We start from the raw sequence: 22,205 nt of genomic DNA on the forward strand, positions 1-22,205 counted from the left end.
GTTCATTTTCAGGACGCCAGTGCGACCAAACCAGGATATGTGCGGAACCGACCATTTACGGAGATCCGCGATAACCGCGGAAAGCAATGCATCAAAGTTCAACTGGCGTAGTTGGGACAGATCCGAAGGAAGCATCAACCCCAGATATTTAATCGCCACCGGCCGCCACTTAAAGGGGAAGGCACGTGCAAGGCGCTCCCTAAGCGGGTCCGGAACATTAATGCCCAGGATTTCGGACTTCTGAAGGTTAATTTTGTAATTCGAAAGCTCCTGGAAGGAATCGAGCTCCGCTACAATCTGTGGAAGGGAGGAGTGTGGCTGCGTGATCATGCAGAGCATGTCGTCCGCGTATATAGCAAGCTTGTGGACATGGTTGGCAACGGAGATGCCAGTAATGTCAGCGTTCTCCCGCAGGGCACATGCAAGGGGCTCCATGGTCAGGATAAACAATAACGGGGACAAGGGGCATCCCTGCCTCGTACCGTTGCTAATATGGAGGGCTTCGGAGAGGATACCATTAACCTTGATTTGAGATGTGGGATTGGAATAGATTAATCAGATTAAATCAGATTTGATCAGATTAAGAAAATTCCCCGACAAGCCAATAGCATCCAGCGTCTGAAAGAGGAAGGGCCAAGCAACCCTATCAAACGCCTTCTCGGCGTCCATGGATACTAACGCATAGGGAAGCTTATGGGCATGGGCGTACGTCATCAAATTCAACACCCTAATGGTGTTATCCCTGGCCTCCCTCCCGGGGACAAAGCCGACCTGATCCCTGTGAATCAAGCCCGGTATATACTGTTGGAAGCGAAGCGCCATCACCTTGGCGAGCAATTTCAGATCTGTGTTGATCAAGGAGATGGGGCGGTAGTTGGAACAACAATCCGCATCTCTACCCGGCTTGGGGATAACGACAATGTGGGCAAGGTTAGTGTGAGGATCGGGGATGCGACAGCTAGCGAGCTGGTTGAAAAATTTCGTTAGGGGGGACCCTAGAACCGGGAAAAAACGGTTGTAGTAACCACTGGTCAGACCATCGGGACCCGGACTTTTGCCCGAAGGGGTGAGTTTCAGCGCTGCCTTGACTTCATCACACGTAATCGGGGAGTTTAGGACAGCTAAGGCATCGACATCTAAACGCCGAGGCAAATATTTATGAAGATACTCCCTCATTCTAGCCAAGTGACGGGACACGTCCAAGTCCGGCGGCGGCAAATTGTATAAGGAACTATAGAAGTCATGAAAACAGCGGGCAATCTCATGAGATTCAAACCGAAGCGAACCCGTAGAATCACGCACTTTAGGAATAAACGCGGCTGACCTCTTAGCTCTGAGTGCGCGAGCCAACAGTTTGCCCGGTTTGTCGCCGAGCTCATAAAATTGCTTCCTAGTCAGCAAATAAGACCGCTTCACCCTGGCGTCCAGGAGGGAGGCCAGTTGATCCCGAGCAGCCTGTAATTGCAACAACACAGAAGCGTCCAACGTAGCTTTATGGGAAAGCTCCAGGCGGTGGATGCGAGTAGTCAGGGCCATAATGTCAGCTAAGCGAAGCTTCCGCAGCGTGGCACCAAGATTTATGAGGTGCCCCCTAATAAATGCTTTGTGCGCCTCCCAAACCGTGGGAAAAGAAACCTCGTCCGAGTCATTATCTTTAAAATAGTTAGTGAGGTGGTCCGAAAGGTCAGCTAAGGACGAGGGATTATCCAGCAAATTTTCATTAAGCCTCCAACTCCAGGGCCTGCGAAAGGACGGAGACAACTTAAGAGAGAGAAGGGCTGGGGCATGGTCACTGAGCGAGCGGATGCCAGTCGAATGTAAGTGCAGTAAATGGTGATGGGAGAGAAAAAGCATGTCTATGCGGGTATAACGGTTATGAACTGCAGAGTAGAACGTATAGTCCTTCCCTTGGGGGTGCTGCGAACGCCAGACATCCACCAGCTGACAAGAATGCAGGGCCCTCCTCACTTTCTTAATGTGTGTAAAGGGAATATGCGAGGATTGCGCCGAGGAGTCCCTTAAAGGGTCGAGGGTCATATTAAAATCCCCCCCATAAATAGCTAAACCCTCCTGGAATTCCGCAAATTTAGACAACATACGACAGAGGAATAGGTGTTGCCCGCGGTTGGGCGCATAAACATTGCCAAGAGTAATTTTACAATTACCAACTAAACCCTTCAGGAATATAGCTCTGCCATCTGCATCCCTCCAGAGATCCAACAGCCGAAAAGAAAGCGACTTATGAAGCACAATAGCCACCCCCTTAGTCTTGGAGTCGGGTGAGCTAGAGAAGAACACCTGAGTATAGCGGTGGTCTGTAAGTTTAAATTCCCGTGAAGACCTGAAATGGGTCTCTTGTAAAAACGCGATATGCGTCTTGAATAGGTGGAGACTGTGAAGCAATTTGGATCGTTGCTGGGGCTTGTTGAGGCCTCTGACATTAAGAGAGGCAACATTAACTAAGTCAGGGACCATCTATGGAGATCTGGAGAGAGCAGAGGAGGCCAGTGAGACTCCAGCAGTGTACAAACTGAGAAAATAAAACCAAGAAAACCAAAATTTCCAAACATAAACATTTAGAGTCAAATGTAGACACAACACAGGCCACAAGAGACCCTGGGTGCCGAAGCACCAAGTAATGAGCCCAACGACCAAACAGAAGGTCAGCAACCTGCACTCCGCTCCGACAGGAGAGGGAGACAGGACGGCTCCAGGGGGTGGAGAAGGAAACCATAACGGATTCACATCGGATGGAGAGGCACACCCGGCCCTGAGACCACACGAAGGGCCTGACTACAGGAACCAAGTGCAACAGGACAGTGTAGGGGCGAACCCATGAAGAGATGTGTGCGAGAAAGGGCTACGAGGGCCATGCGCAATAGGCCACACGACCATGTATATATGAAAGAGGCAATGCCTGCTTACGAGCGTATGTGAATGAGTGCAAGTGTGAATGAGAGCGTATGGAAAAACGAACGGGTGCGAGCGTAGAAAATATATGTAAAAAGGCAAAATAAAATCAGAAACGAGTCGATCCGCGGCGGTAAACAAAACAGAAGAACATAAAATCGTAAGAGAAAACCTGCCCCGCCATAGCGTAGAAGCGGAGAGGGCAAAGTGGACAAACGGTCAGTGCCCCGAACGTAGCCATATAAAGGACATCACAGTGCCCACAGACAGGTGCCCCTGGCCGCAGCGGTCAAACGGGTAACAACCGGCACAGAGGATGCTCCAGTCGGCGGGAGCCACAATCCAACCAGTCCCCACACCCGCTGTCCCACTCACGGTTCCAAGAAAAAGTCCCGGGAAAGGCCCAGTGAGGCCGGGTGGAAGGCGACGGGAAGGACGGTCGAAATGCGGAGACATCCAGCAGGTGAGGCGAACAGCGAAAATCCTCCGAAGAGCAGAACGGGGAGGCGACGGCGTCCACAAGAAGCTCCGCCAGAAGAAGGAAGACTGCACATCTGAGGAGCGGAAAAGGTGTCATCAGGGCATGGCGTCGTCCGGGCGTCGTCGGCGCTTGGGACGCTGAGGCCTCGGGGACCACTAACTGGCGGGGTCGGAGAGGCTGGCAGCCGGAGTGAAGGAGTACTCCCAGGCTGGAACCTCACAGTGCGGAAGACCCAAAGCTTCTGTGAGATGCGGAACATCTTCGGGTCGACGGACCACGTGCGTGGTAGAGCCCCTCCGCACGAGCAGGGCGAAGGGGAAGCCCCACTGATAGGGGATGTTCGCTGCGCGAAGAGCCTTGGTAAGTGGCTGGAGCGCACGTCGGTTCTGCAGCGTGGCGGGGGACAAGTCTTGAAAAACAGAAATGGCGTGAGCGTCCCACGTAAAGGTAGGGCGAGATCTGAACGCCCGCACAATGTCCTCCTTCAAAGGGAAATCCTGCAAACAGCAAACCACATCGCGAGGAGGCAGCGAGTCAGAAGGCCTCTGTCTGAGGGCCCTATGCACTCTGTCAAATCCAATCGGTGCTGCATCCTCCCGGTTGAGGATCTTGTTAAAGATGGCCCGCAGAGTGGCAGGTAGCTCTTCCTGCGCCACCGACTCCGGCAATCCCCGAACCCGGAGATTGTTTCTGCGTCCCCTATTGTCGAGATCCTCCAACTTTCGAGACAGATGTTGTATGAGACTGGACTGCTCTCGGAGATGGAAGGTCAGGGAGTCCACTGTCGCATACACTCGGGGTTGGTCTTCCTCAAGTGTCGCCACGCGCTCGCCAATATGGCGGATATCTGATTGAATCGCGGTAAGGCTTGAGCGTATCCCTTTGGTCGCTTGGTCAACAATATCGGCGATGTCCGCTTTCGTCGCGAGTAAATCGAGCCTCTCTTTCCAGGAGAGATCCGCCGGACCCGGGGAAGGCAGCCGCGGTCTCCGGGCACTCACACCAGTCGCCACGCTATCCAGGCTTGCGGCGGGAGAAGGCGGCCTGTGGTCAGAATCCCTCGAATCTCGGTCCGGGGAGGCGGCAAAATAAGAGCGTACCGAGGCAAGCGAACCCCTGTCCCTCGGTCCCGAAGTCTTCGGGGTAGAATGTGGCTTATTTGTTTTGCCCATTGTGCGTGTAGAAGCAGAATAAATGCTATAATACGGGCCGGGTGTACCAGAGCTCCGGACTCACACGTCCATCTTGTCCGCGAGCCGACCACGCCCCCTCCCTTGCTCAATTAACCCCTACCCCCCCTCTTGCTCAATTATCCCCTTCAATGCTGCGATTGTGTATGACCCCCCCTCGCAGCATTGCAGGGGTTAATATTAGTCCCCACAAGTTGTGGGGACTAAATATCAGTCAATGCTGTGCTTCAATGGAGCATCAGCATTGAAAGAGTTAAAAAAAAAATGTAAAAATAAAATAATTTAAAAATAAATAAATTAAAAATATAACAGCACTGACCTGAAAGTCCAGGGTGCTTCCAGGTCAAATGCTGGGCTGGGCTGACAATGATCAGATCACTCCTGGCCAATAGGAGTGATCGGATCATTATGGCAGCCCATGGGTGACCCTGCCCTACAAAGAGAGAGGAGTCATCTAGGGTAATTATGAAAAAACACAAATTATTAATAAAAAAAAAATACATAATTATTACCTGATCACTTGTCGGTGAAATTTTAAGTTACTGATTATTGATCGGTCTCCCTGATTGATCTCAGCAGCCTAAACCTGTCACTTACAAGTAATCTGATAAAAAAAAAGTTTAAAAATTGAAATGCGCATGTTCCAGTTTTGACTCCACAGTGTCTGAGAAACATGACATATCTATGCATGTGGGGTATCGCTGTACTCAGGGGGTGTTACTGAACACAAATCAAGACCTATTTTGTTTTTTTCACACATCTACTCAGAAAAAAAATCATGGTGAAACCGCAAAGTGGATGTGAAAATGTTTTTCTTTTTTTGTTAGACTAAATTTGGAAGGCGCTGGTGTGGAATCACCTGCATGGGACAGGCCAATATGCCCCTAACTAGATTCCCTGAGCTGTCTAGTTTAAGGAAATATACAGTTTTAGGGGGTTAAAATGAAATATGGGATGTCTACGTGTCTCAGATGAGACCTGGACCCAGCAAACTAATCTGTCAAAATTCCGTGTTTGAAAACTGAAATGCACATGTTTCAATTTTGAACCCGCAGTGCCAAAGAGACATGCCCTACCCATGTATATGGGGTATTCCTGTACTCGGGGGGTGGGGGGGGCTTCTAAATACAAATCTCAAGTTGTTTCAGTCATTTTATGTACCCAGGAAAAAAAAAATGAAATACTGTGTTCGGATTAAATGAGTTTGTTAAAGAAGTTGAAGAAAGATATAGCAAAAACACAAAAACGGCTCCGGTCCTTTAGCGCCACCTTAGTATCAAAATCTCGGTCCTGAAGGGGTTAAAAGGCCCACCCTGGAATTCTGCATACTCCACCCCATGGACCCATTACACAATTTAATCCCACTTCACACTTCATCACACTTATATTTTAATTATTTATTGTGCTTATCTTTCCTTGGGGCTTCAATTTTATGTGTAAGGGCAAACAAAATTAGCCAAAGCAGACCGTGTATACTGTACCAGCCTGTCACAGTTTTATATTAAGAGAAAGCAATCTCAGCTTCACAAGAAATATAATAATAATACAGTATCTTTGAAGTGTACTAAAGATTTCCCTGTATAGCATCCGTATCCCCCCTTCCCCACATTACCCACTATAAGGCTAGGTTTCCACTTGGGTTTTTGTCCGGCGTTTTTTTCTTGATGAAAAACGCCAGGAAAACTGCCAAGAAAACTGCCACTGCATTTACCTGCGTTTTGGCGTTTTTTCTGGAGTTTTTTCTGGCGTTTTAGCCTTTCTGTGGAAATTGCTTTTTTTGACCTTAGGCAGTTTTTCCAGCCTTTACAAGTTAGAAGTTTCACCCAGCTAAAAGGGATTAGGATAAATGGCAAGTATCTGCCCCCTCCTGATGTCATTTACTTGGTAGAGTTCTACTTAACCCCCCGGCGGACCCTTTTGTCTCTTTTCTGTGGTTTGTAAGGCATGCTTTATTCCAAATGTCTGCTCCTCTGGGAAGATTGGCCCCAAATGATGGTGCAAATTGTTTGCTGTTGCTTTTGGCACGCAGGATCCAGTTGATGCGTCGGGTATGTTTGTTTGTAATGGCATGTTTGTTCCAAATGGTGTAAAATTCAATATGAACCAGTCCAGGACTTTGTTTTGTGTGAAACTGTTTGTTTCCAGCCTATTTCTCGTAGGACACACAGATACTGGGTCCATCCTCTGCATTGTAACTGTGGAAAAAACGCCATAAAAAACGCCAAGGCAATAAACCCACATGGCTTTTTCATGGCGTTTTTTCTCTCCCATAGACTTCTATTGGAGAAAAACGCCAGAGTGTGAACATGCTGCGATTTTGAAAAACTGCCACAGAGCCCAAAAAAGCAGAAAAACGCCAAAGAGGACTGAAAAAACGCCAGACAGAAAAACGCCAAGTGGAAATGGCATTTTGCGATTTCCTATTGAAGAACAGCTAACATCTGGCTGCAACGTTTTTTCACTAAAAAAACGCCAGGTGGCGCTATTGGCGTTTTTATGGGCGTTTTTAGCAAAAAAAAACCAAGTGGAAACCTAGCCTAAGGGTTTTTCAATTAAATGAGATCTCAAAGATAAAACAAGAAACACATGCAACTCATCCATCCCACACCAGTTTCTTTGAGATGATATGCCTAAACAGTAAAGAACGCCTCAGACTTCGAATACATTGTTACATACCTCCCAACATTTCAAAATGTGAAAGAGGGACACTTTTTTTTTTTTAATCGCTCTCGCGGAACTCACCAATACAAGCAATTGCGCTTTACAATGTTGCGCTCGCATTGCCACGCTTAATTTTTGTTAGCACAGTCATGCATACTAAAAATAACCAACACATTGAATTCAACCAAACCAATTTACTAAAAAAAATTAAAAAATATTTAAATTACTCTAATACAACAGCAAAGGCAGATCAGCCTTAACACTACTACTAATCCATGCTACTTACGCTGAAAATATTTCTCAGGAACATGCATTTATATATCAGAGCCCCAGCCAGGTAATATCACACAGTAACATGCATTATCATATATCAGAGCCCCAGCCAGGTAATATCACACAGTAACATGCATTATCTATATCAGAGCCCTTCACTTGAATTCTCCTGCCCTCCTTACATTATTACCCCCACACCCCTTACACCCACAATACCTGATTGCAACAACAAAACTTTCCAAAGCACCACTTTGCACCAAGGTTGCACACACAACCCTTCTAAAGATCCAGATTGCCCATCCAGGCAATGTCCCAGGAAGCACCAAGATAGCACACCCATGCTGGCTGAGCATCATGGGAAATGCAGTTAACAGTTGATAAAGCTGCAGACATTAGCTGTGAATAACAACAATTCCCATGATGCTCAGCCAGCTAGGTGTCCACCATGATGCTGGCTAAGCATCACTGGAAGAGTAGTCCACAGCAGAAGAGATTTTTTTTTTTTAGAATTACAAAAAATTCTAATGTTAGCCTCCCTCTCTTTTTAAAATTATATTAATCCCTTTAATATTGATTTATCATATAATGGACCCAGCTGCCCTCTTGTGTATCAGTGACCCCACAACCTTGTGTATTGCCCCCAGTCAGGCCTCTATTATGTTTTCATGCCCCCTGCCCCCCTTTATGTGATACCCCTGCCCCCCTTGTGTGTTGCCCACAGCCAGCACCCCATTGTGTATTTATACCACCAGCCAGCCCCCTTTTAGTATAGTATAAGTGATGCCCTTAGCCAGCCCCCTTGTGTATTAATGCCCCCACAACCTTGTGTCCCTTGCCTTCCCCCCTGTGTACGTATGCCCCAGTCAGCAGCCCCTTTAGAATTTATGTAATGCCCCAGCCTTCTCCTCATTATGTATCGTTGCCCTCTCTTTGATGCCTCATGTTTTAATGCCCCCATTGTGTCTTTACACCACGACCCTTTTAAGATATAAGTGATGCTCCTTGCCAGCCCCCCTTGTGTATTAATGCCCCCACAACCTTGTGTTCCTTGCCTACACAAGGTTGTGGCTGGATAGGGGCATCACTTACATCTTAAAAGGGGGCTGGGTGGTGGTATAAATACACAATGGGTGTTTAAAACATAATATAATGTTATATATAGGTATAACATTAATATTTGGGCTGCTGAAAGTTAGGGGAGGTGGGGGTTAATTTAGGGGCAGTTATGGTTAATGGGGTGTTTAGGGTTAATTTAGGGGCAGTTAATGTATGGGAGTGATGAGGATGATGAGTATGAATTTTTTGATGAATAAAACTTGAGTTCAATAATGTAATACATTTTTTTTCAAATTGTGGGCTCCAAAATTAAGGTGCGTCTTATACATTGGAGGGTCTTATACATGGGGAAATACGGTACATAAACATTTGCAGCTATAACAGATCCACTCTTCTTCGAAGCCTGTAAACAAGTTTTTCTGTGGGAGTCTTTGACTGTTCATCTAATTTGTGAGGTCGGGTACTGGTTTTGGACGAGAAGGTCCAAAAAAAGTGGCTTCCCCAAACTATTTCAACAAAGTTGGAAGCATTGCATTGTCCAAAATGTTTAGGTATGCTGAAGCATTAAGATTTCCCTTCAATGGAAAATAGCCCCTCCTCCACCAAACTTTACAATTGGCACAATGCGGTCAGGCAGGTAATGTTCCCCTGGCATCCGCCAAACCCAGGCTTGCCCATTAGACACCCAAACAGAGAAGCATGATTTGTCACTCCACAGAACACATTTCCACTGGTCCAGTGGTGGTGTGTGTCACGGTCAGGACTACTTGCCAAGCCGTGACTGTGTGGAGGGCGTGGGCATGAAGGGGTTAATAGCACCAGGCCTCTGGATTTACTAACTTGACCCCTTACCAAGGCATAAGTTACACCAAATTAACCCCCAAATCCTGCCTGTATCCCCCCACGTAGTCTGCCACCACTCACGATTTTGATACCGGATTCGTGAGAAATCCGAATAAGAACCTTTATCTCTATATATATATCCACCCACCCCGGGCAACCAACATATATATATATCCTGTAGAACTCAATAACAATACGGTAACGTGTTATCCTCTCTTCGGGTTTGTGGATATCAATAGAGCCCAAAGACAGACTTAGATTTTGAATATTTTAATAACAAAAAGACAAAGATTACACAGTGCCAGAATTACAAAAAACAAGACATACAAAATAAAAATAAAACAGCAAACAGTTCTTAAAAGCAATAGGACTTAAACACAGGACCCTCACTCACGAGTTTCTCCAATAAGCAGGCCTGTGGGAACTCCTTAAGTCCAGATGGTTTCTTACGATGTTGTTCCGATCAGAGTATATCATGGAGTTCTGCTTTGAGGTCGCTGCATTGTCCCTAAATCAGACTTTTGCAAGCAAACGCCCCTCTGACCACATGACTGATTATATGACACCATCCCCAAGAATCGGGTCCCATCTTTGATGTGCCAATAAGTTATGGTGGGGTAAAGGTGATGGAAACCCCTCCACTTAAGATAGGAATGGAATTCCTATAACTCAGGATCCTTATCAGTTAGGCCATGAATCACCACAGGGGTCCTTTGGGAAGATGACACCTCTAGCCAGAACAGATACAGAGGGCATGCACAAAGAAACACATTAAATCAACCTCACATTAACTCATTGAATGCTTAAACAAAGAAACTAACCACCTCTGCTGGGTTACCCTTCCATGCATCCACTACATTATATGAGTTAATCATGACAGTGTGCTTTACACCACTCGATCCAACATTGTACTTGGTGATGTGAGGCTTGCATACAGCTGTTCAACCATAGAAATCCATTCTACAAAGCTCCCACTGCACAGGTTTTGTGTTGATATTAATGCCAGAGGAAGTTTGGAACTCTTTAGCTATGGAATCAGCAGAGTGTTGGAAACTTTTAAGCACCAATGCGTCTTAGCACTTGCTGACCCCATGAAATGTCATGATCTGACTTTTTGCACTGTGATGTGGTAGGCCTACTACGGAGCATGGGATTCCGCCTGTATTCACTTAGGAAGTGCAAATGCTGATCGGTTAACCTCCCTGCTGCGACATGGACCAGAGCTGCTTTTACTCTAGTTCTCACACCGGATTGGAGCCTGCTCACTCTTGACCCCACCACTTAGTACTCCAATTTAAATTTGTGTGTGATCCCGCGTTCTTCCCACCCTAGGCCCCAGTTCTGAATCAGACCCCTGGTCGGCTGCTACACCCCCCAACAACAGTATCAAGAGAAGGCCCCCGAATAAGTTATCTGGGGATTTCGTCAGTTTTTTTGTAAAATCTGATGGAGCTGATTGAGACAGCGTCTGTCCAGTATGGCCACCAACCAGAAATCTATTTTTAACAAAGTGGTTTCACATTTTTTACATTTAAACCAAGAAGGCGCATTTCATACTTTAGTAGATAACATCAACAACAAAATTACTACATCCTATATATTGTCTTAAAGCACATCATCTGAGGATTTCAAAGACTCCCCACTTACCTTCCTATGTTGCCTTCTGCAAATCAATATCTAATAGCACAGAATTTCTATACATTTTTAAACGTGAGGCACATTTGAGATGAATGCTGCACCCTGGGCTACCTTAACCCCTTAACGACAATCCCCGTACATGTACGGGGTTGCCGTGCAACGGGTTAACGACAATGCCCGTACATGTACGGGCTGCCGTTAAATAGCTGCATCGCCGCGATCAGCGGCTTTGCAGCATCCACGGAAGCCTCACAAGTGAGGCTGACCGTGGATCCGGGGAGGGCAGCCCTCTAAAACTGCTTAGGAAGCGATCGGAATCGCTTCCTAAGCATAAACTGTGTTGCTGACATGCCTCAGTATCGAGGCATGTAGCAACACTACCCCCCGACCCCCGATCGCCTTGTGATTGCTCCGAGGAGCAACCACAAGTGCCATCCTGTGAATGACGTTGCCGTCATTCACAGGATGGCATTAACAATAGATCTGAGTTCACAGAGGGTCTATCCAGACCCTCTTGAGAACTCTCGAGCTCCTCCTGCAGGTGGAATGCAGGTACTGCATCCAACCATGCAAGGTCAATGGAGCCCAGCTCACTAATGAGAGTGACTAGTAAAAAAAAAAAAAAAAAAAAAAAAAAAAAAAAAAAAAAAATGTTTCTAAAAAATTTCAAAAATATGGTAACATGTAAAAGTTTTTAATAAGCAAGTCCTAAAATTTTTTATCTTTACAAAAATTCCATTATGGAAAGAGTTAAAATATTGGCATTACAAATGCCCATAGGGTGTCTAGTATTAAAAAATATATGATTTGATAGGGTAAATTGAATTGGCCGGGTTCAAAGATGTCCCAAATATGGGACATGGGGCAGATGTCTAAATGGCAAAAAAATACACACCTCACAAAGGCGGCCTTTTACCTCCCAAATAACCCTACAAACCCATGCATGGGGGGTATCACTGCGCTCAGGAAATGTTACTGAACACATATTGGGGTGTTGTGTGACTCGGACATATACCAGGAGCGATAAATTTATACCTAAAGTACAACATGTGTGAAAAAAATACAAAAAGAATTACTACCATAAAGTTTCACAAAGGGTAGTGGTAAAATTAGTGCATTGAAAGGGTTAAAATACCAGCATTTCAAATACCTTGGGGTGTCTAGTTTTTAAAAATATATGATTTGATGGGGAAAATTGCATTGGCCGGCTTCAAAGATACCCGAAATGGCACATGGGGGGAAGAATTACCAGATTTGGAAAAAAAGGTTTTGAAATAGCAAAACTCTACCTGTACTTATTGCCCCATAATGTGCAGAAAAAAACAAAAAAACATAAAAACATTGGGTATTTCTAAACTCAGGACAAATAGTAGAATCTATTTAGTAGGTTTTTTCATTAGTTTTTGCAGATGAGTAAAAGTTTTCTGTTTAAAAAGTGAGAAAAAGTAATTTTTTAACAAAAAATCCCCATATTTTATCATTTTTTTTATAGAAAATTAGATGATATGATAAAATGAATGGTATGAAAGCCCTGTTTGTCCTGAAAAAAACAATATATAATATGTGTGGGAGCATGAAATGAGAGAGAAGAAAATCACAGCTAAACAGTAACACTGAAAAACGTTAAAAGAGCCATTGTCCCACAATATACTACGAGTAAAAACCCCTATTGTCCTTAAGGGGTTAAACAAGAAAGAAAACAGAAAAAAATATCTCCGCCTTCTGCCGAACACATATATACCAAAAAATAACCCCCATAAACCATGAAAACTTTGAAAGCGTGTTGCCCGAGGACATGAAAGACACTTACCTTTTTAGGTAGACCTCCACAACCACTAATGCAATGGGTTAAGGTTTTTTCTTCTCCACCCTTTCACATTTTTGCATGTATCAGGATGAGTGCTACACATTGAAGTCTTTCTTTTTTTCTTGCACGCATGGCATGGATTTTGCCAAAGTTCCTTCTCTGAGTTTGGTGGCATTTTTAACAAAAATATTTCTGTGTGGGTCTGGGAATATTTTTAAAAATAGCTTTTGGTGTTTCTCCTTCCACTGGTTTGGGCAATTTATCTACCAATTAGGTTAAGAGTGAGGGGTTAGCATAAGGGGTAGTGTTGGGGTAATGTTAGTGTACAGTGTTAGGGTTAGGTTACAGTCAGTGTATAGTGTTAGCGATTGGAACAATCATATTAGGTCACTGGCTATTAATCGATGAGACTGATCAAATATGAATAACCTAAAGGGTCAATAATCAGTCATCACATAGTAATTTATTGGCTAATTAAATGATATTGATAAATATTGATCATTCCCTTTTTGACTTCCACGTCATTGCTGCTTAAAAAAAAAAAAAATTAATGCTGGTTCCCCATAGGAGTACAGCATTGATTGTGATTTGCTATTTCTTCAGCCATTATTCCCCTTTTTCTCATTTAGTGTACTGGCACGAATTATTATTTTTTCCAGGACGTAATATTTTTTAAACCATATTGACTTTTTTTCATAAATAAAATTGAAAAAAAAAATTACTCTTTCCTGATTGGTAATCCACTTTATATTCCTATATAATGTTCATTTATTTAAAGTTTTCTATTTTATTAACCCCTACATCACCCTAAACCTAACCCCTGCCCTATCTACCATAACTAAATTGCCTACTAAGGTGCCTTTATTGTTCAACTGTATTCATGCATGTGGTTGTTCAGTAAATCAATAACCCATGGCAACACAGTCTTGTTGAACAATAGGTATATTAACTAAGGTTCCTTTGTTGACTAACTGTATTTATGCGTGTGGTTGTTCATTGTGCCTTTTCATTGTGACCTTACTTCATATAGTCGCTGATCCACTTACACATACAAGTGATGTATCACTGTATTGTGACATCATGCCTCAGTCAAGGCCAGCTTTTTGTCACTCTAATGATGTAGTGGTTGCTGTGGCAACATATTTGCTACTGGATTTTCTTCTGTTCCTGTACACATCACTATTCCTGTCCCTGCAGCTTGTACTGGAGCTTGTACTCGCTATCAGTTTATCTGTGATGATGGCTGCTGTATTGATATCACTCTGGCTTGTGACAAAGTAGTGCAATGTCCTGATGGTTCTGATGAAGCCTTCTGCAAAAACTGTGAGTCATTTTATATTCTAAACATTCACACCTTTTTTGATGCTCTGATGGTATTAACAGCTATGCCATGGTAGTCAATATTTGAAGATTATAAGATGACCCCCCAAATCCGAATATTAATTTAGGAAAAAAGAAAAAGCCTGAATATAAGACGACCCTATAGGAAAAAAGTTTTACCAGTAAATGTTAATTCATATAAACTATTTTTTTTTAATAAAAGCTATGATTGAGAAAAATATTTTGGTTTTATTTCCTTGTATTTTCCAACCTGCCCCCCCCCAGTTATGCACATCTGCCCCAGAAATGCCTTATACCCCCTATATGCCACTGTGCCCCATCATATGCCTTTTAACCCTATATGCCACTGTGCCCCATGATATGCCTTTTAACCCTCTAAATGCCACTGTGCCCCATCATATGCCTTTTAACCCTATATGCCACTGTGCCCCATGATATGCCTTTTGACCCCCTATGTGCCACTCTGCCTCCAGAAATGCCTTATACCCCTATATGCCACTCTGGCATTTAGAGGGTTAAAAGGCATATTATGGGGTAGAGTGGCATATAGGGAGGTTTAAGGCATTTCAGGAGGCAGAGTGGCGTATAGAGGGTTAAAAAGGCATTTCTGGAGGCAGAGCGTTATTAAGGGGGTTAAAAGACATTTCACAGAGCACTCTGCCTACAGAAATGCCTTATGCCCCCCAAAAAACTTACCGGAGCTTCTGAGTCCCCTGTCATGTAGCCGGGGCAGCGTGTAGAGCTCTACGCGATTCGCGTAGACAACTTACGCTGCAGCCGGAAGGAGGTGTGGCTAGCAGCGGGGGTTGTCTGCGTCCATCGCGCAGACCTTCCCCGAGTGTCAGAGAGAATTCACCACACCGGTTCCGGGGAACTCTGATCTCTGACAGCCGGGGAAGGTCTGCGCGATGGACGCAGACAACCCCTGCTGCTAGCCGTACCTCCTCCCGGCTGCAGCGGAGGTTGTGTACGCGAATCGTGTAGAGCTCTACACGCTGCCCAGACTAAGCACCGGGCAGCGTGTAGAGCTCTACGCGAATCGCGTAGACATCTACACTCTACCCCGGCTACACACCGGGGACTCAGAAGCACCGGTAAGTGGGGCGGGGGAGACAGGAGGATCCAGGTCCCCTGCAGCTCTGCGGGGGATCTGGATCTTAGTCGTCTCATAGTCAGACCTATTTGAGGTCTGATTATAAGACGACACCGATTATAAGACGAGGGGTATTTTTTAAGAGCATTTGCTCTGGAAAAAACCTCGTCTTTGAATCAAGCAAATACGGTAATATATTTCTGGTTCTTATTAGTCCCATATTAGTTCACTTATTAGTTAGCCAGGTTATATTATAAACTGTATTAATATTCCCACACAGGGTTATTCATAATCTTTATGAGCGATGAGAATGATGAGTTTATTTTATTTGATATATTTATATCAAAGTATAATCAGGTAGATTGTAGCTGTTCACATATAGACTACATCCAACCATACACAGGGCAAATTGCCATTATTCCCAAGGAAAGGATTTGAAGATGGGGTTACTTAGAGTTTCTTTCAAAGAGGTGAAGGCAAACTGATTTTTGCAACATTTTCACTGTCCCTGGATTCTTATGAACTATTTGCACATGTTGTTGAACATATGTTAGACCAAAGTGCATAATAATAACTGAACCTGTTGGATTTTCTGGGCCATTTTATTGACTGGGCATTTGGCTGGTCTTAAATCCAGGTCCTGAAGTTGACATCATGGAGAGTAGGCTGGTGTACCCAAATGTATGGGGGGGGGGAAACTAAAAAAGGAAACTACATGTATATGCCTTTCTCATACTACTTACTGGTAATAAGCAAGAGAAGCAGAAAAAATGTTTTTTTTTTAGTAATGTCAGAGGCCCTTTTTGGAACAATGTGTGGATTAACAAATGTCTAATTTTTTGCTACATGTTGTACTTATGAAAACAGAAGAATTGTCACATAGGAATCATACCAGTTTGGGGGGAAAATTTAACATAGAAACATAGAATTTGACAGCAGATAAGACCCATTCCACCTGATGCAAAATCAGTCCTTTATCTTGTCTTAGATTCAGGATAGCTTTGTGCCTATCCTGCGCATGTTTAAATGTGTATGCCTGATTTTTATACTATTCTGGTAATCTTAAATTCATCCTAGTGTATACTAACTATCAGGAGGGAATTGACCTGGACTTTGTATTTAATTTAGTTAGTTCTGGTCGGAAGAGTGTGATCCATGTTTCGGACAGAGAAAACTATCATGAAGCAGGGACCGGTCTGCCTGAAGAGTTTATCAAGAGCGCTGAAGAAAAGCATTTACCATCCTCAGATACAGAAAAGAGTCAGACATTTTCTCAGGAATTAACTAACAATAATAAAGTAATTTCAGGTAAATGCTTAGTATGCAGAAAGTGTAATTATTGTGTCCATTGGCAGTATAAAGTGTTTGGTGGAGCATGATGGCAATTGTAGTTCACTGGCAGCTAAAAAGCATGTGTGTTTTCCAATTACTATATAATATGGAACAGTTCCAAACACAAACGTTTAAATTCCAGACATAGTGATTCATATGTAAGACAGATTGAATCACAGGAGAAGCAAAATCTGAAAGAGGAAAAGCAATGAAGGGACTAGGATATAATCTTCAAAACAGTCTGAGCAGTGCACCTTGCAACAAATTAACAGAGTAAATCAATAACACACGGCAACGCAGTCTTGTTGAACAATAGGTATATTAAAAAAAGTTATGCAGATAAGTAAAGGACCAAGCCACCAGGGAATGTATAAATTATATAACGAAAATAAGCACCACATAAATTAATGAAATCAATTAAAGACAAAATGCAACAAATATATGGAATTGTAAAAATAAAGGACACTTAAGCTAAATATCAAAATAAAAAAAAATATTGAATATGAGTACACTCAATATACATTAACCACTTAAGGACCAGGCTGTTTTTTTTTTTTTTTCATTTTTGTACCCTTTCGGACCAAGGCTGTTTTAACACTTTTGCGGTGCTCGTGTTTAGATTTTCTCCTCACTCATCTAGTGTACATACACAAGTTATATATTGTTTTGTTCAGGACAAGAGCTTTCTTCAGATACCTTTTATTGATCATATTATCTAATTTCCTATAAAAAACCCCCATCTTTTAAGCTTTTTTAAAATTATTTTTTAAATATTTTACTAATCACATAATGATTAGAAAGCTGGGCTCCATTGACTTGCATGGTTGAATGCAGTACCTGTATTTAACCTGCAAGTGGAGCCAGGGTTCTCAAGAGGGTCTAGAGACCCTCTATCGAACTTTTCCGACTTTTTTTTTTTTTTTTACGGACGCGTCGTCATCTTGCAAGTGGCAAAATCACTTGCAGTGGTGGTTGCGACCTCTGTCCGGAGAGGTCACAGAGCATCATGGGGTGAGTGTTCAGTGTTGCTGAATGCCTCATTATAGAGGGCATCTGCCGCCATACAGACATGGCCCCTGATGCCGATCACGGTGTTGCTAAATGCCTCAACGTTGAGGCATTACAGCAACACCGTTTAAGCGAAGAAACTGATTGTAGATCCAGGCACATCATTGTTCGTCACGTTACCATTTTTGCGTGGCCCGTCAGTGAATGTTAAGGGGTTAAAGACCAGGTTGCTTTTTATTTTTTTGTACTCTTCGTGGTGCTTGTGTAATTTTGTTCTCTCCCATTTATTGTACCCACACACAATATATATATATATATATATATATATATATATATATATATATATATATATATATATGGTTTTTTTCAGAACAAAAAAGGGCTTTGTTCAGATACCATTTGTTAATGGTGATATATTAGATGATAATCTAATTTCCTATAATAAAAGTAAAGTATGGTGAAAAATTGAAAAAAGGCACTTTTTCTCACTTTTATTGGACACATCTTTTACTCATCTACAAAAGCTAATCAAAAAAACTACTAAATAACTAATACTATTTGTCCTGAATTTAGAACTACCCAATGTTTTTTGGGGTTTTTTTTGGCAATAAGTACAAGTAGCGTTTTGGTATTTCAAAAACATTTTTCCCCAATTTACCCCATCAAGCCATATATTTTTGAAAAACAGACATCCCAACATATTTCCAGTGGTAGTATTTTAACTCTTTCCATGTGAGCATTTTTGGGAAAAATTGTTTCTTTCTTTGATGCAGATAGACATGATGGTCATACTATAGTATACTATGGTTAAACTGTATGACTATATTTAATTGTACATGGTGTATTTATAAATAATAAAATGTTGAGTATTGCAATATAACTTTTTATTGGACTAACATTCTATTTTAAGGACAAGCTTTTAAGAGAGGTGGCCTTTTACCTCCCAAATAACCCAACAAACCCATGCATGTGGGGTATCACTGCGCTCAGGAGATGTTACTGAACACATATTGGGGTGTTGTTTGACACGGACATATACCAGGAGCGGTAAATTCATACCTGAAGTACAACGTGTGTGAAAAAAATACAAAAAAATATGTACTACCGTAAAGTGAGAGTCATTTTTTAACAAAAAAAATCACCATATTTTATCTTTTTTTTTTATAGTAAATTAGATGATATGATAATGGTAAATAATGGTATCTAAAGAAAGCCCTGTTTGTCCTGAAAAAAAAACAATATATAATATGTGTGGGAGCACAAAATGAGAAAGAAGAAAATCACAGCTAAACAGCAACACTGAAAAATGTCCCAAAGAGCCATTGTCCCAAAATGTACTACGAATGTATGTCTTGTCATTAAGGGGTTAAGGCAAATATTCTGCCCTCTGACACAAAGCATACTGCCTTCACACACATGCAATTGAACACACAAAAGGGCATCCCACAAATTAAGCAGTGTTTTTATCTTCCTCTGACCCACACAGTGCTGTAGAAAGTACCTTCAACTTACACTCCAGACAGGAAGTGTCTATGTAATAAACCACTTGAGGCAACAGGAATTTCTTCTCTTCAGTTTTATCTAACTTTCCCTGCAGCCTTTGATCAAACCCCACATGAGGTTTAGCCAGGGCATTGAAATACACTCAGGTAGAATTGAGCAGCTTCCCCTTTTGCTATGTGGGAAAGACATTTTAAATGAGGCATTTACATTTTATTAATCATTCATTTTTAAAATCAGTGCTATATTGTATAAGGTATTGGCATACCTGGGAAAGACCCGGAGATTGCCAGGTGAGCACTGCTTCTCCGGTTCCCCAGGTCAAGACCCAAATCCTCCGGGTCGCGGGAGCGGGGCGTGTACGGGAAGCGGAAACTCCCATTAACGTCAGCAGGACCGCCCACCAATGTCAGCAGGACTGCCCCCGACATCAGCAGGACAGCCCGCTGACGTCAGTGTGCAGTCCTGCCCGCGTCCTGCAAGGGAAGGCTCCGGGTACCCAGGTATGGGTATTGGTATATGGAATATTGGGAATGACTAATGGTATTCTATGGGGAGTGTATTTAAATAATAAACATTTTCAACCAAATAAAATGGCAAACATTAGAAGTACATGTAAAAAAAACAATAAAACAGTTTTATTTTTTAAAGATCGTGTTTGGTTTTCATTGTTTGTGAGAAGTCTGTATTTGAAGCTTCCACAGTGGGTCTATGAAGGACATTATTACATGTCCATATGGATTGACAGTTTTACATTATTTACAATAGTTTTGTTATTCCAAAATATTTTTATGTATACAACAATGCATCTTTATTTCCTGTGTACAATCCTGTATAATGGTACTGTTCTGCAGTGCATTTTACAACATTCCAGCGTTTTTTATTGTGCATTGCTTTATTGTAGGTAAAGAAAGTAATTTTATCAACTCAAAAGATATTGGAGGTGCCCACCCTGCTCCACAGTCAGGTAATTACAGACACAGCTGTATTGAGTCTTTGCAGTTAAATATAGCAGACTGGGGGTCGTATAGGTTGTTCAAGAGAACTTAAGTTAAATAATTGTTCTAGAAAAATGTATTAATTTGAGTATTCAGTGAAGAGCACGTTAGTGAAAATGCTTATGTTGGCCTAGAATTTAGTTTAAACAACAGGGGGATTTACGATTGCTGCATGAGTATATTGCCCTCGTTAATTCTACTAATTTCATGCAGAGGAACATTACTATTTATTTACTTGTATTCACAGTGGTGGTGGCACAACATGCCATGCTGTCTGTCCTGGACCGTACACAGAAATGGGCATTTAAGAGTTGCGTTCAGCAACATCGAGAGTGGCAGCAGGGGCCCCGTGTGGTATCAATGTCCGCCATGCACTGTCTGGCTGCAGACGCCTAATTTAAAAGAACTCAGCATCGACTCCAAAGCTTCAATGGTGTGGCTGAAATGTCTCGACATCGAGGCATTCACTTACACCGAAAACCCACCCCAGGGCCCACTGTGATCGCTATGGAGAGTGGTCACAAGCGCCAGTGTGAGAGATTTTGCCTCTTGCAAGATGGCGGCGCGCTTTAAAAAATAAGCATGTTCTCAAGAGGGTCTATGTGGATTCAACCATGCCAGTCTATGGAGCCCAGCTTTCTAATCACAATGTGATTAGTAAAATATAAAAAAGTTATTAATTGGCAAAATGTGTGGTTTATATTGAATGTACACAAACCCAATCTCTTGCTATTCTCTGTTGTAGGAGCAGTATTGCCACTTGCCCTTGGCTTAGCAGTAACAGCCTTATTGATGTTGATGGTGGTGTGCCGTCTTCAGTTGGTGAGACAGAAGCTCAAGAAATCCCATCCTTTAACTCTGGAGGAGTCTGACTATCTCATTAATGGCATGTATCTTTAGTTATAGCAAGGTAGCCATGTTCTCCAATTAATTTTGCCTTGCAAATGTGTCTCTTTAAAAGTTAAAATATTCTTCATAACTTCAGTTAATGGAAATTGTAATAATTAAAAGAAAACATATCTATACCTTCACATGAAAAATGTGTCTTCTGCTTTGATTTGTTTTGTAAGGAAATTCACAGGCTGAGCCTACATCTTCAACATCTCCTGCCTTTTGCGTAACTAATTCTGTCTGTAAGCTTGAAATGGCAATTTTCTACGGCCACACATTTGTCAGAAGCAAAACTTTACTATCTAAAATGAGCAGTAGATGTCAAATGATTTCCTTACTTAAAAAGGGCCACTCCTGTCATCATCATATGCACATAAATTCATATAATTTACTTACATTTCTGTGATGTACCTACATGAAAGGATTCTGCAGAATTTATCCCTTTCAGGGGCAGGGTGGGCCAGGGGGCAATTGCCCCCCAAGCAGCCCGAAATCCAAACTAAATGGCTGCTGCGGGCTGATGCTGCCAGCCGGCGCTTTTTTTTACAAAAAAATTTACTACGGCAAGCTGGGCCACAGGGCTGGTGACGGTTGCCTAGTAATGAGAGCAGCGTGAGGTGTTAAAGCTCCACCCCTCGCACTCAAACTGCTGGAGAACCAGATGTCATGTCACTGACATCCTGTTTACATAGAAAACTGCAGTCTGCAGCTACCAGAGGACAAGATGAAAAAGCCCCAAAGCGGAAGTAGTAGAAGGTCAGTAAAAAAAAAAAAAATCTGCGTATATGTAAATGTGTCCGTGAAGGGGGTCAAACTACTTTTTTTAATTCTTTAAACAAAAAAAGAAATCTCTGTGTCTGTAAGATTGTGTGTAAGTCCATCTGTGTAGGGGGACAAAACAATGTTTTTGTTATTCTTGAGTTAAAAAAATCTGTAAGGTTGTGTGCATGCTGTGTGTATGCACATGTGTTTAAGTCTGTGTGTAAGTGTGTCTGTGTGTGTAAGTGGAGAGGGACAAACAGCAAAATGTATTTTTGTATAAAAAAAAAATCTGTGTGCAAGATTGCCTCTGCGTGTCTGCAAGTGTGTGTGTGGATTTGTCTCTCTGTGTGTAAGTGCATCAGTGTAAGTGTGTCTGTGGAGGAGGACAAATAACGTTTTTTTTATTCTAGAAATAAAAATA

At 42.6% G+C, this 22,205-nt stretch overlaps 1 protein-coding gene across 3 annotated transcripts in view; it reads left to right on the forward strand.

The window, feature by feature from the left end:
* Nucleotides 1-21,171, forward strand: part of LRP11 (LDL receptor related protein 11) — a 106,886-nt gene extending 85,715 nt beyond the window's left edge. The window contains exons 4-7 of one of the 3 annotated variants that reach the window (XM_053460875.1): nucleotides 14,057-14,182; nucleotides 16,422-16,601; nucleotides 20,038-20,100; nucleotides 20,877-21,171. In XM_053460875.1, coding sequence (XP_053316850.1) covers nucleotides 14,057-14,182; nucleotides 16,422-16,601; nucleotides 20,038-20,100; nucleotides 20,877-21,031 — 524 coding nt within the window. In that variant the 3' untranslated portion in view covers nucleotides 21,032-21,171. The remainder of the gene's footprint in view (nucleotides 1-14,056; nucleotides 14,183-16,421; nucleotides 16,602-20,037; nucleotides 20,101-20,876) is intronic. The other 2 variants (XM_053460876.1, XM_053460877.1) reach the window with 2 other exon arrangements.
* The last annotated feature ends 1,034 nt before the right edge of the window (nucleotides 21,172-22,205 follow it).

The sequence above is a fragment of the Spea bombifrons genome, chromosome 3 (genome assembly GCF_027358695.1).
Source record: "Spea bombifrons isolate aSpeBom1 chromosome 3, aSpeBom1.2.pri, whole genome shotgun sequence".
Lineage (NCBI taxonomy): Eukaryota > Metazoa > Chordata > Amphibia > Anura > Pelobatidae > Spea > Spea bombifrons.